Below are 24,698 nucleotides of genomic sequence, written 5' to 3' on the forward strand. Positions count from 1 at the left end.
ATGGAGAATGCCTTACCTTTTTCCTTGAATCTTTTTGCTTTTCCCGAAAATCCTCAAGTCTTTTTGCTTCTTCCCTTAAGCTCTGAGCCAAATGAGTATGAGCCTGACCAATATTTTCAATTTCTGAAGAAAAATCCATTCAAATATTTAAAACCATATTGCCATCAGAAGTTGTCATTACACTACATATCATATATGTCTATTTCACATTTTTGCTTAAACAAGTACAACATATTTCAAATATGAATCGAACAAATAAAAAAGACCGAAAAATAAATTTCATGATGATCACCTAGGAATAGTAAGGTGACATACAGGCTATTGTTTATGGCTTTACAGAATCACTGACTCATGTAGCGTCTACAATTTCTCCCTGTGTCTGTGTGGGCTTCCTCTAGGTACTCTGCTTTCTAAAGACACAAATTTCAGATTTATAGTATTGCATGTTGTGTTGTCGGGATAGAATGGCACCTCAGCACCCTGTAATGATAAAAATATTTGATGAATGATTGCCAAGTTGCCTTGTGGGGTCTGCGTGTTCTACATATTCTCCAGAAACTCTACACTTTCTACTACACAACACATATCTGATGAATTCTGAAAAGGAAAACAGTCTATTCAATAGAACAAACAATGATTCACAAAGCTCATTAATCCTACTCACCTTATTTCTACAAAATTACATCCAGTCAAGTTTTGAAAGTCCCTAACAATCTACTGTCTACCACACTCCTTGTTAACTTATTCCATAGGTCTGTGGTTCTCCGTGTAAAAACAAATTTTCTAACACCTGTACATAATTTATTGTTAACCTCCTTAGCGTTATATTTTTTCTTGAAAAAACACAAAAAGCGTTACTTTGGCTTGAAAAATTGTCTATTTATTAAATCTGATCTTTCTGCTGTAAAACGTGAAAAGCACTAAAAGTACAAAGTCAGAAGTATAGAAAGTACATTAATGATACAGGCTCCAGCTGATCCCTGTGACCCTGTAGTTAGGATATAGCAGGTTGGATAATGGATGGATGGATAATAATAATAAATATAGCAATGCTAATATCGTATATATTGTCAAAATGTGTAATTTGTGTTGTATATCTTGAAGCATGGTAAAATACACAATCCAACGTCACAGTCAGGACAATAACAGCACGATTCCTTGCAGATTTTCTTTCCAGACTGATCAACTTTTGAATAGCACACTACACATGTGCGATTGACATGAGCATCACTTTCAGATTCACCAAAATCACTTTTGATTTTACTGTTTGTTTCAATTTCACTGCCTGAAAACAGACTGAGTTCATTATCACTCCTCATATCCCTGTCAAGAGTACGCAACACTTGGGCTGCTGAAAAACATTTCTTACAAGATGTCATTATGAGCACCTTTGCCTGGGTAACATTCGGGCCTGTTACTTATGCAAGACATGCCTATATCGTTTCCCAAGTAACGCTTGGCACTAACGCCGTTCCCACTATTACAGCCTGAGTAATCCTCGGGTCTAACACTTACGTGATATGTGTCTATACCAGGGGTCTCCAACTCCAGTCCTGGAGAGCTACTGTGGCTCCAGGTTTTCATTGTATCCCTTTTCTTAATTAGTGACCAGATTTTGCTGCTAATTAACTCTTTGCCTTAATTTTAATTGATGCACAACTTAAGACTCAGGCCCCTTAATTATTTCTTTTTTCCTTAATTAGCAACAAAACAATATTTACACACAAAATGTACCAACACATAAACAACAACCTGCGTCCATCACACAATAACTGAAAATAAAGAAAGGTGAAGGCCTCTGTAATGTTGATCTGCTCAGGTCCACAAAACATTTTGACAGCGCTCTTAAAAAACAAGATCAACAGTTTTGGAAATGTCTGCCATGGCAGAATGAGCGCCATGGAATTAAATAACGGGTTTAATTAGCAACGAGAATTGGCTTCAAATTAAGAAACTGAATGAAGTGAAGTTGGTTTGAGTTTGAGGCCCCAAATTAGTTGGCTTACTTCACATCATATTTAGTTTAGGTGTTGGTTAAGGAAAAAGGAATCAATTCAGCAGTCAGAGTCTCAAGAAAACTCCATTAAAGTAAAGGTAAATAGTTAATTAGCAGCAAAAACTGGTCACTAATTAAGAAAAGAGTTGGAATGAAAACTTGCAGCCACAGTAGCTCTCCAGGACTGGAGTTGGAGACCTCTGGTCTATACAGTTGCCCGAGTGATGCTCAGGACTAACGCTAAGGACGTTAATCATTTTTCGTTGGTGCCCCAAAACCCCAAACTCTTTTTAAAGTACAGTTGGGATCCTCCATTATAATTCATTGTTGTGATTTTGCCACACTATGGAAGAAAAACCAAAAATAAACGCAAATTTAAAAATCAAAGAGAGAAGACTTTTAAAATGAATGAAACCATAACATTTAAAACAAGGAATAACAAAATTTAAATATTTAACATTCAAAGTACAACATTTAAAAATACAGAAAAACAAAACTCAAAAACATAAATACTAGGAAAAGGACTAAAGGAAAAAATACACAAATACTATAACTAATTAAACAAGAAAGCCAAACTCTACAATAATTAACTAAGTAAGTCAAAAATTCAGAAACATAAAATCCAAAAAAAAAGAACGGTCAAGAATGCTAACAAACTTACAAAGTGCATAAAGGAGGATAGAAGCAGAGTTTCACAAACTAAGTAATGCCAATGCAATGATGTAGTGGCTTACTAAGATATTTGTAGTGTAGCCTCAGCACCGAAAGACTGTTACCTAATCAACGGGTTGCAGCTGCTTTTAAAAGGTAAGGCATTAACATTAACTGACAAAATACCAAAGGGAATTGACAGAACTATCAGAAGGTACGCAAAAGTCACCTTCATAAAAGGATAAGTGTCTGTGTGTTTGTTCTGGTTGCTGTGTCTCTGTCATTCCAATAGATGGCACATCACCAACATTAACACTGATTTTAGGACTTCCATACCGAATGGCATACAACAGAGACCTATGGATTGCACGGTGCACTGCAAACATTAATGCTGAGGTCTACCTTGACTACTTACTTCTTAATTCCTACCTGTACTTCCTTTTGAATCAGGTAACACAGTTAAGGAGCAAGTTAGACAAAAGAAAGGAAACAAAACACAAAGAAAATCCCAGCACTACGCCCCATGTGGAATAATAACAGTTCCCTTAATAATTCTGAAGACGTTAATCATGTCACTTAATTTCCATTCACTTAAACTGAAAAGCATTAGCTCCTTTACTGTTTTCTGACAGTTTTTACTCTGGAAATCCTGGACTTTCTCTACCGCTGAATTTTTTTTTGTAATATGGAGTCCAAAACTTTGCAAGAATTTAAGAAAAGCCCTCACACATGAATTATATCTTTATATAAGCATATTAGTAAAGATGACACTGCAGTACATTAGCCCTGTGAATATGCAGAGTGGCTGACTGTTTAAGTCACGCTACTTGCAAGGCTGCTAAGTGGGACCAGCAAACTATGGTGGTTAAAAAGCTGCAGAGTAGCAAGCAGGGCTGTGGAGTCTGAGCCAGGGGGATTATTAGGTTACTGGAGTTGGAGTCAGAGTAGGTAAAAATGTACTGACTCCAACTCTAATATGTTAAAATTTCCAATTTCACATTTACTGATTCGATTAAACTACCTTTTCTACTAAACTTTTGATAAAAATATACCATCTTTTTTATTTTTTTAAGTTTACATGCTAAAACATTTAAACATGATGATTTACGCAAGCAGTGATGAAGTACCTTGTATCTTGTGTGTTGTGTGCTTTCAATCAATACAGTAAATATGTTAGTCTAATTACAAATTGCAAAGTTAGGGACAGAGTTGGTGGTACCAGAAATTAAAGGCTCAGAGTCGGAGGTGCAATAAATCAAGGAGTCGAAGTCAGAGTTGGAGTTGAAAGTTTTGTGTATCGACAACTCAGTCTTGGAAGCAAGGTTACAGAGGTAGGAGAGATCCAGCCAGAAATGCTGAAAGTTAATGGTTCTAGCAAGAGGGGTGATAGTTCCAATTTTTAGCAATGTAATGAGACAAAACAAATATTTCACTCCACAAATACATCATTCTTCTAAAAAAGATGTTAGATAGGCACTGAGTTAAGAGACAGTAAATTATTTTATAAGGAAAGTGTGTTTGTGAGGGGGAAAAGGGCTTCAGTCGGGTTTTAGAACAAATCACAGCACAGAAACTGCACTCGTTAAAGTAGTAAATGATTTGCTAGTGAACGCAGACAGAGGCCATTTATCTGTTCTCATCCTCTTAGATCTGAGTGCTGCATTTGACACCATTGATCACAACATTCTTAGAAATTGCCTTAGTCAATGGGTGGGCCTCTCTGGCAGTGTCTTAAATTGGTTTGAATCCTACCTGGCAGGGAGAACATTTTTTGTTAGTTGTGGGAATTACAACTCGAAGACACATGATATCCGATATGGTGTTCCACAAGGCTCTATCCTGGGTCCGCTGCTCTTCTCAATCTACATGCTTCCGTTAGGTCAGATTATTTCAGAGCACAACGTGAGCTACCACAGCTATGCTGATGACACACAGCTGTACTTATCAATAGCACCTGATGACCCTGATTCTCTTGATTCACTAACACAATGTCTGACTGGTATCTCAGAATGGATGAATAGTAACTTTCTCAAGTTAAATAAAGAGAAAACTGAAATCTTAGTGATTAGCAATAATGGATACAATGAGGCTATTAGAAATAAACTGGATACATTAGGATTAAAAGTCAAGACGGAGGTAAAAAGTTTAGGGGTAATTGTTGACTGTAATCTGAATTTTAAATCGCATATTAATCAGTCCACTAGGACAGAATTTTTTCACTTAAGAAACAAAGCTAAAGTTAGACCTCTTATATAACTGAAAGATGCTGAGAAATTAGTTCACGCATTTGTTTTCAGTCGACTAGATTACTGTAACACACTCCTCTCAGGACTACCGAAGAAAGACATAAATCGTTTGCAACAAGTGCAGAATGCAGCTGCTAGAACCCTAACTAGGAAAAGAAAATCTGAACACATTTCTCCAGTTTTGATGTCACTACACTGGTTACCTGTGTCATTCAGGATTGACTTTAAAATTCTGCTTATGGTTTCTAAAGCCTTAAATAATCTCGCCCCATCTTATATATCGAAATGTCTGACACCTTATATTCCAAATCGTAACCTTAGATCCTCAAATGAGCGTCTCCTTAGAATTCCAAGAACAAAGCTTAAAAGAAGTGGTGAGGCGGCCTTCTGCTGCTATGCACCTAAAATCTGGAATAGCCTGCCAATAGGAATTCGCCAGGCTAATACAGTAGAGCAGTTTAAAACACTGCTGAAAACACATTACTTTAACATGGCCTTTTTATAACTTCAAACTAACTTAATTTAACTTAATCCTGATACTCTGTATGTTCAATTTCCTCATAATAACTACTCATGGTGGCTCTAAAATCCATACTAACCCCTACTCTCTTTTTCTGTTTCTTTTTCTGGTTTCTTTGTGGTGGTGGCCTGTGCCACCTCCACCTACTCAAAGCTTAATGATGCTCCAACAATGATGGATGTATTAAAAGGCAGAAGTCTACATGACCATCATCATTAAGCCTTTCCGTGAGAACCCTAAATCCAAAGAGGACTGTTTCATTTATGTTAGGTAGAATGCCCAGAGGGGACTGGGCGGTCTCATGGTCTGGAATCCCTACAGATTTTATTTTTTCTCCAGCCATCTGGAGTTTTTTTTTTTGTTTTTTCTGTCCCCCCTGGCCATTGGACCTTACTCTTATTCGATGTTACCTACTCAACCAAAGTGAAACTGCTTTGGTAATGAAATGACAACCTCTGCTGTGGGAATGCTAAAATAAGTCTGTGCACCTGATAAAAGTATATTTTTCTTGCTAGTATCTCAAAGATAGTTAGGCACCTATTTATGCCCTGATTAAAAACACAGAAACTATAACTCAGCTTTGGAAGCCGTAATAAAGTTGTTTGCCTTCCTATGGAAAAAGATCTCTGATAAAGGAACACTGGAATCATCAGGTAGAAGGGTCCTTTCATCTGATTGGCCGGCTCAGCACTGACTCAGCTGTAGAATGGCGAGTAAGGGGAGGTGGCTTGTTGCCTGAAGTCTCCAGGACTCTGAACGAATCTGAATCCTCATATGTGATATTATCTATTCTTGCATTTTGCCTTGTAGTTTGTACTAATACTACTGTGCTGTTGCATTGTATTCCTCAGGTGGCAATGATAGATTGGTCATCTAAGTCTGTGAAGAAGATTATTTGTGTTCTGTTTTGTAAGATGTATTTACCCCATTTTTTGATGCCCATTATATACCCAACCTACCTGAAAAGGGGTTTGTATCTGAAATGCCTTTCCCAGGATTTCCTACATTATTTTTTTTTAACTACAAGAGCTTTTTTTTAGGTGTTTTTTCGTGTCTACTTTGGGAGTCAAGGCAGGGGGTGCTGTCAAAAAACAGGACCTTTTAAAGCCCATTGCGGCACTTGCTGTATGATTTATGGGCTATACAAAAACTAAATTGTTCTTGTTGATAATGAATAAACCTATGCAGCAATTATCACCAAATCTCTGAAGCTCAATGAGCATAGACATCTCCACTTAGAAGAGAAAGCAGGGCAAGGGGGAGCCTACTTAATAGCTCTATTTTATAGTGCATTATCACCAAATATAGTCATTTCTGTAACTGACAAAAATCAAGCGAACTGTAATTGAATCATTCATTTTGTTTTTACTTGTAACTTACAGGAATGATCCCTTTTAATGTTTGTTTTTACATTCCAGTGTTTTTTAGGAATGTAGGGATTGTCATCAAAGCGACACAAATAACAGTTAAATGCATTAAGATTATCTTTTCTAGAGGGTAAGATGTAAAAAAGTTATAGGAGGTGGAGAAAGGAAAAACTCTTTAGGTTTTCTAGCAAACCATCTTCACCATCTCTTCTTAATTTTTACTGTTTAACCCATTATCACACACATGCGAGTAGGAGGATGTTGTATTGACCAAGTGAAGGTAATTCCACTCCAGGCCAGGGGGTGGTGGGGTGCGCTAAACCTTCTTCTGTTGTCTCTGCAGACCAAAAATGGGAAAACCTGTCTGATTCAACTCTGAAGATATCACTTCTGGTTCTGGCACCCAGAAGAGTGTCACTTCTGGTTTTGGTGCCCACAAGAGTGTCACTTCCGGTTCTGCCCACAGAAACATGTTACTTCCGGGTCCATTACGTCACTTCCTCTTTTGGCATTTAAAGACGTCGTTTTTTTAAGGAGTCTTGTTATGGAGTCCATTAAGGACATCTGTCTTGAATTTCAAAACTCATTGGAACCTAGGGAAATTATACAGGTGGTTGCCCCAAACCTTTTTAAAAGTGTGTCGAGTCTGACCGTATGACATCATAAATTGTAAACATACAGAATATTGCAATTTCCTATCCTGTTTTTAATTATAGTTAGGTACAGTGGTATAAATTCAAAAAAAGGTGTGTTATTCGTTGTTGATCATATTGAAATTATTTAAAGTTACATAGTGTTGTATGATATCTATATCAATTATCAATGCAGAAAAACATCAAAATGTCAGAAATGAAAATAATGAATAATTCCTGACCTGAATACTCAAAATATAAAGGAGATTACACATTTAAAAATGTATTTATGAATTTTTATCAGACTTTAAAAATGTAGCTTAATACTAAAATAACCAGTTTATTACATGCATAGGAAATTACAAAAATGGAATCCCCAGAAGTTGGTTTATATGTGAAAATTAATGTTGACCAACAGCACAACACTGGCAATTGGATCTTGCTAGTAACAAAGAACTATAGTGTCATCAATGTGCTCATGAACCAGTACCACAGGAAAGGTACTCACGTTGTTTGAAGACATCCAAGGCTCTCTTCATTGTGCTGTTAAACAAAAGGAAAAATTAGCTTACTGATTACAAAAATGCTCTTCTTTCATCCATCCATCCGAGTTTAGAACTGCCAAATACAGATAAAGTTTAAAGTAACAAGTAGATAAGGCACATTTTCAACTCATCTTTCTCTGGTTTGAGATAGATAGATAGATAGATAGATAGATAGATAGATAGATAGATAGATAGATAGATAGATAGATAGATAGATAGATAGATAGATAGATAGATAGATAGATAGATAGATAGATAGATAGATAGATAGATAGATAGATAGATAGATGTTGAAACATCTTATTTATTATGTAAAGAAATGTGTTTGATGAACTAAATTGTCTCCTTGGTCAAATTTCTAATGTTCTGAGGTTCTTCAAAGGATCTTAAACTTTAGATACCTGCTCTGTGCAAGTGACCATCTTAAATATAATGGCCTCCATGTTAGAGATTACATGGCATTTGATAACATCCCTAGCAACTATGTTGAGTTAGAGCAACCAGACACACATTATGGCAGTGATCATGTAAACAATCAAGCCAAACAACATCCTCACAGGAAAAAATACACAAAAGGGCAATGTATGATAAATAGTAAAATTAAAAATGTTCCAAAGGCAAATCAAAAAGAAGCAGGCCATTATCTTATGCATTCAGGACAACCAGGTTTCACTTTTTAAAATAATCTTTCTCATTCCGCCATTCTATCATAGTTTTGCTGAACTGACATTTGCTGAGACCAGTTTCAGTTTTATCAAGCAACTTAGCAAACAGTTAAAACCCGCAAACTGATTGTGACCATCACACTTGTTAATACCCAGAAGTAAGATCAGATAAGACTCCTACTGTCATTGCAAACAACGTCTGCTAGTAAACATCAGTTTTCTAGTGACTTGTCACAAGCCATCATTAAATTGGTAATACAAGAAAAATGGCCAAAATAAAGTGAGCTTTACAAACTGCACAGAAAATTCTACACATGGCCATGGAACATGAATAGACACATTGAGACAAATTTATCAAATGGCAGTAGGTGTATATAGAATTATTGAGACAAGCAACTTAATTAATAATGACCCTATTACTAAGTTTCATTAGATAACTGAGATTGTGGAACTGTTAACAGATAAGCAACAGATCACTCCTTGTCAATGGATAAGCATGGGATATCGTGTCACAGCCTCCTTAATTCCCTGATCTTATACCAGTTATGAAAAGAGTCTAAAATGCATTACTTGTGATCTCCTCATGTTTTGCCATGATTAAAGAAGAAAGGGAGGCCACAAAGGTAATTTTAGTTTTGAAAAGACCAAAGGGAACAACAAGGCCAAAAATCAAGTGAGAGTCAAATCCAGAAAGTCAAATGTGCAGGCTAATAAGCAAAATCAGTAGCCTGAAGACAAAGTCAAAAACTTAAGCTCTGAAAAGTCTTTCAAAAATACAAACATTTTAATCTTTGTTTCAAAGTTCATCCACAGTCATAAACATTGTAATCACTGTGATACTGGCATTATATTGTTGCATGTGTAACGGATAGTCAGACATCTTCCAAGGCCATGGTGCTAGCAACCAACCAACCAAAGAGAGATGCCCAAGGAAAACTAGATTGTGCTATGGTAAACACCAAAATGTAGCAAAAAACAAAAGTGCTTTTGTTAAAAAAACAATTCTAGAGAGGAAATAAAATCTGAATCTTCATATTCCAGCATTCCAAAGAATACCTTCAAAAGCTAACAGAAAATATGAGGAGAAATATATTCTGAATTTAAACATATCATAACAGCCTAAGTATGTTACAGACTTCGATCGACTGTTCGAAACTAATTCACACCCACAATTCTCCAACAGCACTTGTAATTTTCAGTTACTGGTTCAATTTGCACAAAAACAAATATTTTATGTATTTATAATTATAAGAAAAATTTTGATGTAAAGTAAAATTACTATTAAAGGTGAAGCAAGGCAATTTTAAATTATTTTTTCCCTTCTTGAACATAATTTGGACCTAATAACAGATTCTACACATCCATGCACCCTTACCCTACTACAACCTCAATAGCTGATCTGATGCTATAAACCAATTTCAATACTACTTTTTATATTTCACTGTTACTTTGTCACAGTAGGGTCCCTACAGTTACCATACGTGGACCTTAACAGAATGCCTCACATCCCACCCTCGTTGCCAACTGAATTGCTGTGGACTCATAGTGAACTGGCGATGGTCAGTTGTAAACCCTCCATATCTGGCTCAGAAGAAGTCTTCTTGCAGTGTGAGCCAATAGGAGAACTCCACATAGACTGTTTTCTGAACACTGTGAGCAGAGTGGTTCCTGGTGATGACAGCTGAGCTCTTGCTCTCTCTCTCTCTCTCTCTCTGTGTCATTTTCAATCTTGAGAAGACCATCTCTCTAGGCAGATATACTCCGAGTGGCCATGTTGTCTGTTTCTGGAACACCATTTAAAGGCCATAGAAGACCAGGTACAACTCGAGACAAAGACAGCAACCTACTTGGCAGCTATTATCAGGTTGTATTAATTTTACCAACACTCATAGCTATTTTGGGTATATTATCTATAAAGCACACATAAACGTGTAACTTTCTCTCCTGCCTGTGCTGATGTCAGCAGGAAGTGCTCTGTTCACAGTGTTTAGAAACAGTCTCAGCATGGCTGACTACAGAAGTTCTTCTTTTGGCTCAAGTTGATTCTGAGCTGGACATTGTGGGTTCACAGTTGACCACTGGAAGTGTTAATACATCACATCTCACCTGCACTATTTAACCCAGCGTATGTGCTTTAAGGAGAAGGGGGCGGAGGTTTTTGGGGAGGTGCTGGGGGGTGTTTTTTGTGTGGGTGTTCGGGTGTGAGACTGAGCGAAGAATTTGCTGAACGCCTCTAATAAATATTATCAATTAAACGTTGTGTTTATTTCAGTTTAACATGGTAGCAGAGGATGGTTCATAAGGATGGCAGCTAGTTATAAAATCCCGCCGAAGTTTGATGAAGCCAGACCATACGAGGGCTGGAAAAATGAAATCAATGTCTGGACGCGAGTTACCGACCTTGACAGAAAGAAACAAGCACTTGCTGTTGCTTTGGGGCTTGAAGGGAGAGCCCGTGAAACCGCGATGAAAATACCTGCGGAAGATTTGGATAGTGATAGCGGTATGACGACGTTAATGGCGAAGCTTGACGCTGTGTTTCTAAAAGAGGAAAAGGATCACGCATATGAAGCGTATTCTTATTTTGATGGCATAACGAAGAGCAGTTCAGTGTTCATGGCGGACTACATAATTGGCTTTGAACAGCGTTATAACTGGATGAAAAAGTATAATATGATGCTTCCTGATGCTGTGTTGGCTTTTAAGCTTTTAGATATGGCTTGTCTCGATGAAAAAAAGCAGACAGCTAGCTCTGACGGCCTGTACAGAATTAAAGTTCTCCTCCATGAAGTCGGCTCTCAAGAGGATTTTTGGAAGGAAAACTACAGGATCATTGAATGGAATACAAGTGAACCAAGAATCTGCGTTTTTCACAGAACAAAGACTGCAAGGCAGAGGGAAACGGAACGCAATGTCGCAAAGTGGACTACAAAAGCAGCCATTACAGGGAACTAATCCACTGGATAAGTTTGGTAAGAGATCCAGATGTGCTATTTGCCAGTGTACATTTCATTGGGCTAAAGACTGTCCTCATAAGAAAACTGAACAAGTGCGAATAACTGAAGATGCAAATGTAGAAGAGTGTAATATCACATTGTTCATAAAGGCATCCATGTCAGATGCTGAGATATTTATGACTGAATCATTGGGATCAGCGATTATTGACACGGCTTGTACTCGTACTGTGTGTGGGGAAAAATGGCTAGAAAACTATATTGACGGCCTCATTCAAGAACAAGTGAACCAACTGATGCAAACAGAAACTCCAAGTTGCAGACTATTTCGGTTTGGCGGTGGAAATCTGGTGTATTCCACAAGAAATGTGAAACTACCAGCTAAAATAGGACTGACAAAATGCAACATTGAAACCGAAGTTGTCAAGGTTGACATTCATCTTCTGCTGAGTAAAACTTCACTGAAGAAGGCAGGAACCATTCTGAACATGAAAAAGGACAGTGCAGTGATGTTCAAACAATCCATTTCTCTTGAATTTACTAGTTCTGGACATTACTGTGTAGACATCAGAGACAAAGAAGCTAAAAAACCTCAAAGTGAAGAGGAGGTCCTTACAGTGACAGAAAATATGTCTACAGATGAAAAACGCAGAGTCTGCATCTCCATAAGCAGTTTGGTCATGCATCAGCAGACAGACTACAGAGACTTATTCACAGTTCAGGAAATAAGGACAAAGAATGCTGTACTATTCTACAACAAATAGTAAATGACTGTGAAATATGCAACAAGTACAAAAGGACAAAGCCAAAGCCTGCTGTGGGGTTATCTTTAGCTTTAGAGTATAACGAGACTGTGGCGATGGATCTGCACGAGTTAGAGCCAGGTGTGTGGTATCTTCACATAATCGATCACTTTACACGGTTCAGCACTGGAAACATTGTGACTACAAAGAAGTCATCTGAAATTGTAAACTCCTTCATTCACACTTGGATTAGTGTTCATGGCGCCCCTCAGAGGCTGTACAGCGACAACGGAGGTGAATTCAATATTGAAGAGATCAGAGACATGGCTGAGAACTTTAACATCGAGACAAGAACAACAGCAGGATACAGTCCCTGGAGCAACGAGCTACTCGAGAGACATAATCAGACACTGACTGAAATCATCCTGAAGGTCAAACGAGAGAATGGATGTGACTGGCACACTGCCCTTGATTGGGCCCTCATGGCTAAGAACAGCAGTTAAACGTTCATGGCTACAGTCCGTATCAGTTGGTGTTTGGACGAAATCCTAATCTTCCTTCTGTGATAGTCGATAAACCACCTGCTTTAGAAGGCACTACTATGAGTGCTAGAGTGGGAGAACATATTTCTGCCTTACATGCTTCCAGGAAAGCATTCACAGAAGCTGAGTCTTTTGAGCGGATAAGAAGGGCAATACGTAAGCAGCTCAGGCCCATTGATGAAATGTATGTGACCGGAGACAAGGTATATTACAAAAGAGGGGACTGTCCAGAGTGGAAGGGACCAGGGGTAGTTATTGGTCAGGATGGAGCTGTGGTGTTTATAAGAGATGGGGGGATTCTTGTAACGGTGCATCAATCCAGGCTCTGTAAGATAAACACGCAGGATCAGAAATCTCAGGATGAGCAAACTGTGAAAGACAACAGGCAGAAAAGGAAAAAAAAACAGCTTAAGCAATGTAGCAGTAAGCTCAGATAGTGAAGAAAATACAGACAGCGAACAGGAAACAATCGGCGACAGGGAGGTAAATACAGAAGTGGTTCATCCTAGTATGACACAAATGGAAACAGATCACATTGTTTGTGATAACCCTGCCTCTCCCACTGGTGTAAAGATTAAGAAAGGACAAACTGTGGCCTTTATGAAGCAGGATGGTGGTGGTCTACAGAAAGCAAGGGTTTTAGGTAGAGCAGGCAAAGCTTCTGGAAAATACAAAAGCTGGTATAATTTGCAACATATTGAACCTGATGGCAGTGATGGGCAAAAGGAGCCAGTAGATTTATCATGTGTTGATAATCTTAACATTGAATCACCTGTTAGGGAGAGTGATGTGCTTGTAACAAAAGACATTTCATTTGATGTAGCTAAGCGGGATGAAATCATGAATTGGTACAAAAACAATGTTTTTGAAGAAGTTGACGATGTAGGTCAAAAGTGTGTCTCTACCAGATGGGTCTGTAGTCTCAAAGAAACTCCCAATGGCATTGTGCCCAAGGCACGACTCGTATCTAGAGGATTTGAAGAGCTTAATATTCACGAGCTGCAGAAAGATTCTCCAACTTGTGCTTCTGAGTCTCTTAGACTATTGTTAGCAGTAATCTGTCAAAACAAATGGCACGTCCATTCCATGGACATCAAATCTGCTTTCTTACAGGGCATGCAGTTGTCCAGAGAAATCCATATCCGGCCTCCTGCTGAAGCAGAAAAGAAAAATACTCTATGGAGACTCAACAAGTGTGTTTACGGCATTGCTGATGCATCACTGTATTGGTACAATAAGGTGAAAGAAATCATGCTGAGTACAGGTGGTAAAATGTCCAAAGTAGATCCAGCAGTATTCTACTGGTTGGATGAGCAGTGTAAGGTTATTGGAGTACTTGCATGTCATGTTGATGATTTTCTCTGGGCAGGCTCACAAAACTTCTCAAAAGATGTGATTCCTACGCTTAAGTCTGCATTTCAGGTGGGGCGTGAGGAACATGAAAATTTCTGCTATATGGGAATGGACTTTGTTACTTTTAATGGTGAAATTCATGTTCATCAGCATAGTTACATTGAAAACTTACAGCCAATTCCCCTACAAGCAGCGCGTGCCCTGCAGAGAGATGCCTCTGTTAATGAGACTGAAAAAGAGCAGCTTAGGTCAAAAATTGGACAGATATTGTGAGTTGCAAAACAAACCAGACCAGACATCATGTTTGATGTAAGCAGATTGGGGTCAAATATAAAAGATGCCACAGTTCAGTCAATTCACGAGATAAATAACGTCATTAGAAAGCTTAAATCTGAAAAAGTCACTCTCAGGTTTCAGCATTTGGGAAACAATGATGCTCTGAATCTGACAGTTTTCAGTGATGCCTCCCTAGGAAATCTTCCTGATGGGGGTACACAAGAGGGAATATTAATTGGTCTCATGGGAGAAGGAGGGAAGTTTTCTCCCTTCTTCTGGCAGTCTAAGAGAATTAAACGTGTGGTGAGGAGCACTCTGGCAGGGGAAACTCTAGCCCTGTCAGATGGAATAGATAATGCTATCTTTCTGGCGACCCTCTTTTCTGAACTTACTACTGGAAATGCTGATCTGAATTCTCCCCCTTTGGTCTGTGTGACCGACAATCACTCTCTGTTTGATGCTCTTAAGTCAACAAAACAGGTCACTGAGAAACGACTTAGACTGGAAATAAGCAGTATAAAGGAGCTCATACAGAGTAAAAAAATAAAGAAGGTTCTCTGGTTGGACACAAAAACTCAACTTGCTGATTGTCTTACAAAAAGGGGAGCATCTGCTCTTATGTTATTAAAAGTACTCAGCGAAGGGCTATGGTGCTATTGAAATCTTATCTCAAACTGTCTTATCAAAACGTTTAATAAAAATAAAGGGGCTACATTCCAAACCTATGCACTTTCAATTGTATATGTAACTACTGTTTTGTTGTGTTTGCTGTGGCCTTTATTGTTCTGCTATGGTAACCAAGGACTTTGTTACATATGTTTCCCCTTTATTCTTTTGTTGTAAAAAAAATTATATGGGAGATTGTTAATATATCACCTCTCACCTGCACTATTTAACCCAGCGTATGTGCTTCCGGGAGAAGGGGGGGGGACGGAGTTTTTTGGGGAGGTGCTGGGGGTGTTTTTTGTGTGGGTGTTTGGGTGTGAGATGGAGCGAAGAAGCTGCTGAACGCCTCTAATAAATGTTTATTTCAGTTTAACAGGAAGTTCACCATTGTTCAGTTCTTTGAAGTGAAATGCTTCACGGTGTGCAGTCATAATAGGGTTTAACTGGTCACAGCAGGCTTTATTAGATGGTCTTAACAATGCATCTAGCAACCAGGGTTAAGTACCACATAAAAATAGCTCTCATGCTGACTTACTTGAGCTCAGTTTGACCACAGACTTTCCTTGACAAGTTAATCAGCTCCTTCCCATATTTTTCTTCAATGGTAGCTCTGTTTGAAAAGAGAAGAAAAATGATTTAAAAAAGCAAACACAGATGACATTTAACTATATTGGTTTGTTAAATCCTTATACAGTATGCAATTTTATATTTTAAAAACAGAAAGTACTGTACATTTTTATTATAATACCTTTAATAAAAAGAGGATTATTTAATTTTAGAAATAGCAAATCTACAAATATACAGTTTCTTCTGTTAGAATGTACTGTAATAGAAAGCATTTTTTCATGGAAATAGATAAAAGTAAAACAAAAAAGGAAATAAGTGCTATGTAAAGACTGTAGAATAAACGGCAAGGGAAGTCTCTGCATATGTTAAAAGAACAATAAAGAGTATCAGTAAAACAGAAGGTTCAGTAGAGAAGGCTCGTGCTCATCCTATACCCAGCAGTATTACTTCAACACTGCATTATTCTTGAAGGGAATACAGCATGGTCTATAAATACTGACAACAACAATTTAGTTTACTTTTACCCAATTTTATTAAGTTTAATTTTTCCCCACTCTATCATCTGTGAGTTTTTCCAGCACTTCTTGAGCAATTCCCAATTCCCCAATCACCTCAGCTGGCTTTCTCAATGTAGAAAAACAGCAGATCTACCATGAAGTCCTCCCAAATAGTAGAGTTCCTCACCATATCACAGATGTTAGAGGCTGGGAGCAGCACGTTGCTATGCCCTTCACACAACAAACCACCTCAGGAACACACATTAGGACCCGGGAGCAGCTCAGCACCTCAGCAGTACACTAGTTCAAATGGAACGGAACTGTGTGAGGTTTTTGACAGGTTTTCTGCGCAAGTTGGGGGGCCTGCTCATAGGGCTGAATGCAGGTTAACGTCATACCCAGGATAGAGCAATTGCAGGTTAAGGGCCTTGCTCAAGGGCGGCGCAGTGGTAGCGCTGCTGCCTCGCAGTTAGGAGACCTGGGTTCGCTTCCTGGGTCCTCCCTGCGTGGAGTTTGCATGTTCTCCCCGTGTCTGCGTGGGTTTCCTCCGGGCACTCCGGTTTCCTCCCACAGTCCAAAGACATGCAGGTTAGGTGGACTGGCGATTCTAAATTGGCCCAAGTGTGTGCTTGGTGTGTGGGTGTGTTTGTGTGTGTCCTGTAGTGGGTTGGCACCCTGCCCGGGATTGGCTCCTGCCTTGTGACCTGTGTTGGCTGGGATTGGCTCCAGCAGACCCCCGTGACCCTGTGTTCGGATTCAGCGGGTTGGAAAATGGATGGATGGGCCTTGCTCAAGGGCATTTACAGGATTCGAACCGGCAACCTTCCGATTGCTGGCACAGATCACTAGCCTTAGAGCCACCACTCCTACCTACAGATATTACAACATTATAAATTTTTGTGCAGTAGCCTATTTAGTGTTATGTTTACCTCTGGAAAAAAATGTTGAATTTTGATTAACAAAAAAAAATGTTATTACATGTAACAGAAACATGTCAATGAAATATAGTAAGAAGGGTATGTCTAGTGTCAACTACTGTACTGATTCAGATTTAGCACACGTCCTTAATGTGATACATTTTGAAACAGTCAACAACACAGAGTCTGATGGTGCAATCAGGACAGTGGAAGCTTGTTTCTTTGCACATTTTTCTTAGAATATTTTTTCTGTTGCTTGTGCATGAGAAGGCAGAATGTCTGTGCCTGATTCACACAATCAACATGCCCCATGTGTTACTGTAGGCTACCACAGCACAAGGCTTGAATGACAGTGGTTGCACTGTGAACAGTGCTTAGGGGGCTGACAACTTTCTTGCCTTTCTACTTCATCACCATAATTTTGCCTTTGCCATGCATACTTATTCAGCAGGCGTATCAAGCCAGTTCAGTCATACAATGTCATATTCATCAGTTTTAGTCAATTTTAACATCTGATGACTGAACAAATTGTCATCTCTATTCTCTTGATTCAACTAATGGTTCAGTTTCAGTTTGCTCCAAAATTTGCTTTATAGTTCTCATTTAGACGCAATTTTGTTTTGGTTGAAGACGTTTCCTCACTCATAAATATTGATGAGTTACCTTAGAGTGGCAAATCACTTAGAAATATTCATGATTGTTTGCAGCATAATGTTATTTTATTTGCTAGATAGATAGATAGATAGATAGATAGATAGATAGATAGATAGATAGATAGATAGATAGATAGATAGATAGATAGATAGATAGATAGATAGATAGATAGATTGAAGCAGAATACTGTCCAAAACTTACTTGGGCTTAACACTGTACATCTGATTATCACATGTCTCTCCAGGTCTGGCTTGGGCTTAACCATATTTCCAATTTCCAGTTACACTTGAGGTTAACGCCAAGTAGGCTAAATTAATTTTTCTGATCGTTCTATTTCTTTGTATGAAAGTTTTTATCCTTGAAGCATCTCACATCTACAGTAGTACCTTGAGATACGAGTGCCCCAATGTACGAGTTTTTTGAGATACGAGCGGTCACTAGGTCGATATTTTGCCTTGCGTTACGAGCCAAAATTCAAAATACGAGCCATCAAAGAGCTTGTTGCCGCACATTCAGAAGAACTGACTGTGGAGGAGTTGATGGAATTACAGACGCGGCAACATATGGAGGTTCTACAGCAGATCAGTATCGCGGAGGAGGCAGAGGAGGAGGAGTTTACCTCATAAAGTGAGCTAAAGGAAGTGTTTGCAATTTGGGAAAAAGTTTTGAACTTTAAAGAAAAGAATCACCCTGAAAAAGTTACAACTGATAGTGCAGTGGCTCTATTTAATGACACTTGCCTAACGCTTGACTTTATTGAAAAGAAACATCCTGAAAAAGTTACAACTGATCGTGCAACAGCTGTACTTAATGACACTTGCCTAACGCATTTTAGAAACATTCTGAAAGAGAGGATGAAACAGACCTCGTTGGACAGGTTTTTATCGAAAACCCCTGCAGATGAAAGTGAGGAAGGTGCGGCGAAAAGGGCAAAAATCAGTGAATAACATTCAGTTATTCAGTTCTGCCTTTCTCCACCACCTCCATCAGCATCTTCAACTCGTCTGATCTCCAAGGTAAATGCTGTACATTATACTGTACTTAATAAAACCAGTTTATTGCAGCACATTCTATTGTATTATGTTTTTATACAGTATTCATTATTTATAAGTTCATTTTTCTTATTTAAAAACCTGTAACAAAAAAATGGTAGTGATTTTTGGGGGTCCAGAACGGATTACTGGCATTTCAATTTATTCAATGGGGAAAACTGATTTGAGATAAGAGCATTTTGACTTAAGAGCTCGGTCACGGAACGAATTAAACTCGTATCTCAAGGTATTACTGTATTATCATTTTCTTGTTTGGAAACATGTTTCTTATAATCACTGTTATGTTTGTTATTCTGCTATGATACAACTTGGATTGTGTGGATGAAGCCATTATGTGCCTCCATCTCCCCGATATGATACATTGGATTTAAGCCTGAAAAATGCATATCACATTCACACACTACATAATAATCTATACTAATAAAAGGCAAAGCCCTCACTCACTCACTCACTCACTCACTCACTCACTCACTCACTCACTCACTGACTCACTGACTCACTGACTCATCACTAATTCTCCAACTTCCTGTGTGGGTGGAAGGCTGAAATTTGGCAGGTTCATTCCTTACAGCTTCCTTACAAAAGTTGGGCAGGTTTTATATCGAAATTCTACGCGTAATGGTCATAACTGGAAGCAGTTTTTCTCCATTTACTGTAATGGAGATGAGCTTTAACGCCGTGGGGGCGGAGTTTCGTGTGACATCATCACGCCTCCCACGTAATCATGCAGTACATAGAAAACCAGGAAGACCTAAAAAAAGCGCTGAAGAAAACATGCATTATATAATTGAGAAGGCAGCGAAACAATAAGAAGCGAGCGAGTGACATATACAACCATATTCATGAGTTCTGCTACTTCGGAAACAAAGCACGATGTAAACCTACACTTTAAATTAAGTTCATAGACAGGCTGCCGCTGGCGTTTGTAATTTAGTGCCTGCCCATATAAGGCCGTCCGTCGCGGCAATCCAATAGCAAACTCCCACTAAATATTCACGGGTTAAGGACTGTGCTTATGCAGAGGAAGATGAGATGGTCAGGGTGGTGTTTGGTACAAACTCAGCGAAACTGCGAGAGAAAGTTTTAAGTGCCATGACTAAGGTAACATTAAATACAGCCATGGACATAGCACGAGATGGCACCAGCACAGCTGGGAAACTTGATGCATGTACACCGAGCGCTCACGTGAACTGGCGCAGTGCACAGATAAAAGCAACAGTTCCAAAGCGCTGAACAAAACCGAATTACACAATTAAAAGGCAGCAAAAATATGAAGCGTCTCATACATACAAGCATATTCATAAATCCAAAACAAAGCACACGTTGGAAAAAGTCAATATCCGCTAAAGGAAGACAGTGTAAAAAACGTGCATGCAGTGTGTCAGGTCTCAGATAAAGAAGAAGACGAGCTGTTTATTGATGCAGTAAGAAGCGAATCGATGAATTAAACCTGTCATCTTTACAGCGATTGACAAACACGGAATGTAACTTGAACACAACACATCCTACAAATACGAACCTGATTGAAAGAAATAATGATAATCAAATCCTTGATGACAGCAACACTCAGTAACACTCACAAAACAAATACTGTATATTGACAGTCATGTTACGTTATTTTTAAAATGTTCCCTTTTCTTTTCATAGCTTTTTAACACACTACTTCTCCGCTGCGATACGCGGGTATATATATATATATATATATGTATATTGTGACGGACAGCCGGGTCCCATGCCCGGCCGGGACGCCTCTGATGCATACGTCCCGGGGGAGCCCTCATGGACTTTGCAATACCTCCCGGGCGCTTGGGGCAGTCTCCCTGGCACTGGATTCCTCCTCAATCTCCCCGTGGCTCCATGGGACATGGAGTCCACCACAACAACCCGGTTGGGAGATGGGGTGGCGCTAGGGGTGCTGCAGAGTTCCAGCCACCACACTGGGCGGTTTATCAGCCCCACCGGAGGTGCAATTAAGACCAGCTGGTCAGGCACCTGGATCACTTCGGGTGGGGCATAAAGGGCCTGCCTCCCAGCAATCGAAGCCAGAATCGGGAGGAAGAGGGCGAGGTTGCCTGGGAGGATTGTTGGAGTAGGATAGTGTGGGTTTGTGTTTGGCTTCTTTGTGTTTGTGTTTGGACTGTGTTTGGGCTGTGTGGCACGGGGAAGACGTGTCACACAGCTGAAGAAAAATAAATATTTGTGAGTGTGAACCGTGCCTCTGCCTATTCTATGCGGGTCGGGCGCTATAAAGCGCCTTGTTTACACTAGGCGTAGTCGTGCGGATCCCGCCCGTCCATTTGGGTGGAACCTGCGGTTTTACTCTTGCTGACCCGGCATAGCGGCGCAACAGCGCGAGGCACGGTTCTCGGCTCAGCGGCGTTGGAGAGCGCGCTCGGCGCAGCTACAGGCAAGCAATCGGGCAGGACTGCACAGCACAGCGCACTGAAGCGCGCACGCGCAGGAGCCGCAAGCCAGCACACGCAGTACAGCGCAGCGCGCACGGCAGGGCCGCAAGCAGGCACGCGCAAGCCAGCGGGGACTATCCAGCCGAAGCCGCCGAGGAGCTGCTGCAGGCGCCTTTTGTCATGGGGAAGAAAAAGCCGGGCGGACACAGAGGCCAACTGGCAGCGCCGCCACGCTAGTTCGCCGCGCGGGTTGCAACGGAGGTAGGTGGCGAGTTGCGGGTATGTTTTCCGCCTGCGGGTCATCCTACCTCCTGGGCGCCGAGGCGGCACCGGTGCGGGCAGGGGCAGTGTCCATGGCGTGGCAGCGGAGCCAGCTCGGGGTGGCGGGCGGAGCTGTGTCTTTCCTCGGCTTGAGCCAGCGGCTGGCGGAGGAGAGCCGGACGAGCTTCCCAGCGGCGCCCTGCAAGTGGGGCAGGAGCGGCTCCAGAAACAGGTAAGCGGGGGCGTGTGTCAATCACCCGCCGAGGAGGATCGGCAGGCGGGGATGGCGGGCGCCCTTCCTTCTCCTCCAGACTACCGAAGGGCCTGTGGGGATCCACAGGGTCTTCTTAACGCTTGTCGGCGGAGGCGACACGGAGAGCCCAAATCCACCGCCGGCCGCCACTATTAATGTTTCTTGGGCTGTAGGGGAGGTGAAGTCCGTTGTCCTCGCCCTACAGTCCCTTTACAAGTTTTCAGGTCCTGTCGGAGGCGAAGGAGGGGCTGGAGAAGAAGCTCGGTATCCCGTGCGGGACCCTGGCTGAATGGCTTGTGGCGGGCGGGTGGCCAGCCTCCCACCGGCAGGACAGAGCGGTGCAGGTAAGTGAAGCCGGCACCGCAGAGAAATGGGGCGGGGCGCGGCGGCAGCAGTGTTGCTTAGTACTGCCTGTCAGGCGGACCCGCCCACCACACGAGGCTGCTGTGATGACTGACAGCAAGGCGGACGGCGTCGGGGAGGCAGCAGGTGGAAACCGGCTGCCAAACAACCCGCCCGACCGCTACCGCCAGTCTTGCGGCAGTCAAAGGGCGCAGGCGGTGCGGGGTCCCTCCTTTCTCATAGGGGACTCAGACCGCCAGTGCGACCCAAAGGAAAAGGGGAACGGAAGAGGAAACCGGAAACCCGTACATAGAGCAGGGTATGCCTGGCGGCTTGGAGCGAAGGAGGGCTGCACTGCAGAGGCGGAACCGTCACAAGCCCTCCTCGGAGGCGAAGGGCAGATGTTCCCTGCCTGCTTCCGCATGCAGAGGGGCCGTACTGGAGGAGTCGGCGGTGTTATGACTGTGGCGCGGTGGCCATGTCTGGCGGGCTTGTCCCGAGGGGCGTCGGGCAACGCCCCAGACCTGTTTATTCTGTTTTTACAGGGCGCAGCCACGGAACCAGGAATGCCGACTCCCCATCCTGGAGAAGACCGGCCCTCGCGGGGCAGGCCGATGAGCCCCACAAGCCTCATCTGAGGGAGGGGCCATGTGACGGACAGCGGGTCCCATGCCCGGCGGGGCGCCTCTGATGCATACGTCCGGGGAGCCATCATGGACTTTGCAATACCTCCCCCGGGGCGCTTGGGGGCAGTCTCCCTGGCACTGGATTCCTCCTCAATCTCCCCCGTGGCTCCATGGGACATGGAGTCCACCACAGCAACCCGGTTGGGAGATGGGGTGGCGCTAGGGGTGCTGCAGAGTTCCAGCCACCACACTGGGCGGTTTATCAGCCCCACCCGGAGGTGCAATTAAGACCAGCTGGTCAGGCACCTGGATCACTTCCGGGTGGGGCATAAAAGGGCCTGCCTCCCAGCAATCGAAGCCAGAATCGGGAGGAAGAGGACGAGGTTGCCTGGGAGGAGTGGTGGAGCAGGAAAGTGTGGGTTTGTGTTTGGCTTCTTTGTGTTTGTGTTTGGACTGTGTTTGGGCTGAAGAAAAATAAATATTTGTGAGTGTGAACACGTGCCTCTGCCTATTCTATGCCGGGTCGGGCGCTATAAAGCGCCTTGTTTACAATATATATATAACCCGATCTACATACTCGAATAATGGATACTTTATTCGCCATCAATGATTGTTTTGGTAAAGCCATACTCAGTGTATTCATTAGATGAGCGGTAAAAAGTAAGAGCGAGGGAAGGATGACTTATTGAGGCATGCAGGCTGTAATGCGCGTCAACTCTATCTGAATTGCGCGATCACATTTGAAAAAATATATCTTTTCAAGTTCTATTTAGTCCATATGTGTCAAACTCAAGGGCAGGCCACATCCGCCCGGTGTAATTATATCCGCCCAAGATCATTTTATATACTGTATTATTGTTATTAAAGCCGGGTATATGAAGCGCTGGTAACACAATAAACTACAGATCCCATAATGCAGCGCTTCAGCTGCCTTGCCGAACACTTACCGAGTTAATCAAGTTATTGCGAAGCTAGCTCACACGATGCTGAAGAGAAAAGTTGATTCTGAAAATAGAGCCTTTAAAAACCGATGGGAGGCTGAGTATATGTTTACTAAACCCGTGTGTCTCATTTGTGGAGCTAATGTGGCTGTAATTACAGAATTTAATCTAAGACGGCACTATGAGACAAAACATCAGGTTAACCTGAATGCAATGCAGAAGATACAGAAAGCAGCATAATTAAATAAGAATCTGACACTTCAGCGGACGTTTTAACCCGTGCACAATCACAAAGTGATTTCAAGTGAAGCTGCTTTTATGGGAGACACAAATGCACCAGTGCACCTTGCCTCACTTTCCCTGTTGCCAAGTAATGTTAAACCAAGTCGTCACTACGGTGTTCCCAAATCGCACTTTGCTGATAAACTGAGCGCACTGAGTTTGCACGGCGCTTTGGTGACTTCGAAGAACAAAAAAAGTCCGTCTACATGTGGCTCGAACCTTATGCATGTTTGGTAGCACATATCTGTGTGAGAAGCTCTTCTCAGTGATAAAGACTAACAAAACAGCACACAGGAGTCGCCTCACTGATGAGCACCTGCAATCCATCCTGAGAATCTCCACAACACAGAACCTCACAGCAAACAGAAACGAACTTGTTGCCAAAAAAAGATGCCAGGCGTCCAGCTCTAAAATGACATATGAGCAAAGAAAACTGAATGATTTGATTTGTTATTGCTGAAAAGAACACATTTCATTTATATTTCTAGGTTTTGTTATGCAGCATGTTCATATTTGAATTTGTATCATTTTGACAGGATATATTTTTATGGAGAGCAAAATCTTTTGGGATATTTAAAATCTAAGTTTATTTTTTATATAAAAAAGAGTAAAGAAATGTGAATGCTTGTTCTTTTAACGTTTACTTTATTTCTAACTTGTATAATTTAGACAGGATAAATTTTTATGGAGAGCAAAATATTATAAGTTGTTTAAGGTTTGAGTTGATTTATTCACGAATAACATT

The 24,698-nt window shown here is 41.2% G+C and overlaps 1 protein-coding gene across 1 annotated transcript in view; it reads right to left on the reverse strand.

Moving 5' to 3' along the window:
• The window catches only part of pstpip2 (proline-serine-threonine phosphatase interacting protein 2), a 175,388-nt gene that overhangs the window by 50,171 nt on the left and 100,519 nt on the right, over positions 1 to 24,698 (reverse strand). Inside the window, exons 3-5 of the mRNA XM_039750611.1 lie at positions 15,692 to 15,766; positions 7,921 to 7,955; positions 17 to 123 (exon numbers count right to left, since the gene is read on the reverse strand). Coding sequence (XP_039606545.1) covers positions 17 to 123; positions 7,921 to 7,955; positions 15,692 to 15,766 — 217 coding nt within the window. The remainder of the gene's footprint in view (positions 1 to 16; positions 124 to 7,920; positions 7,956 to 15,691; positions 15,767 to 24,698) is intronic.

The sequence above is a fragment of the Polypterus senegalus genome, chromosome 4 (assembly GCF_016835505.1).
Source record: "Polypterus senegalus isolate Bchr_013 chromosome 4, ASM1683550v1, whole genome shotgun sequence".
Lineage (NCBI taxonomy): Eukaryota > Metazoa > Chordata > Cladistia > Polypteriformes > Polypteridae > Polypterus > Polypterus senegalus.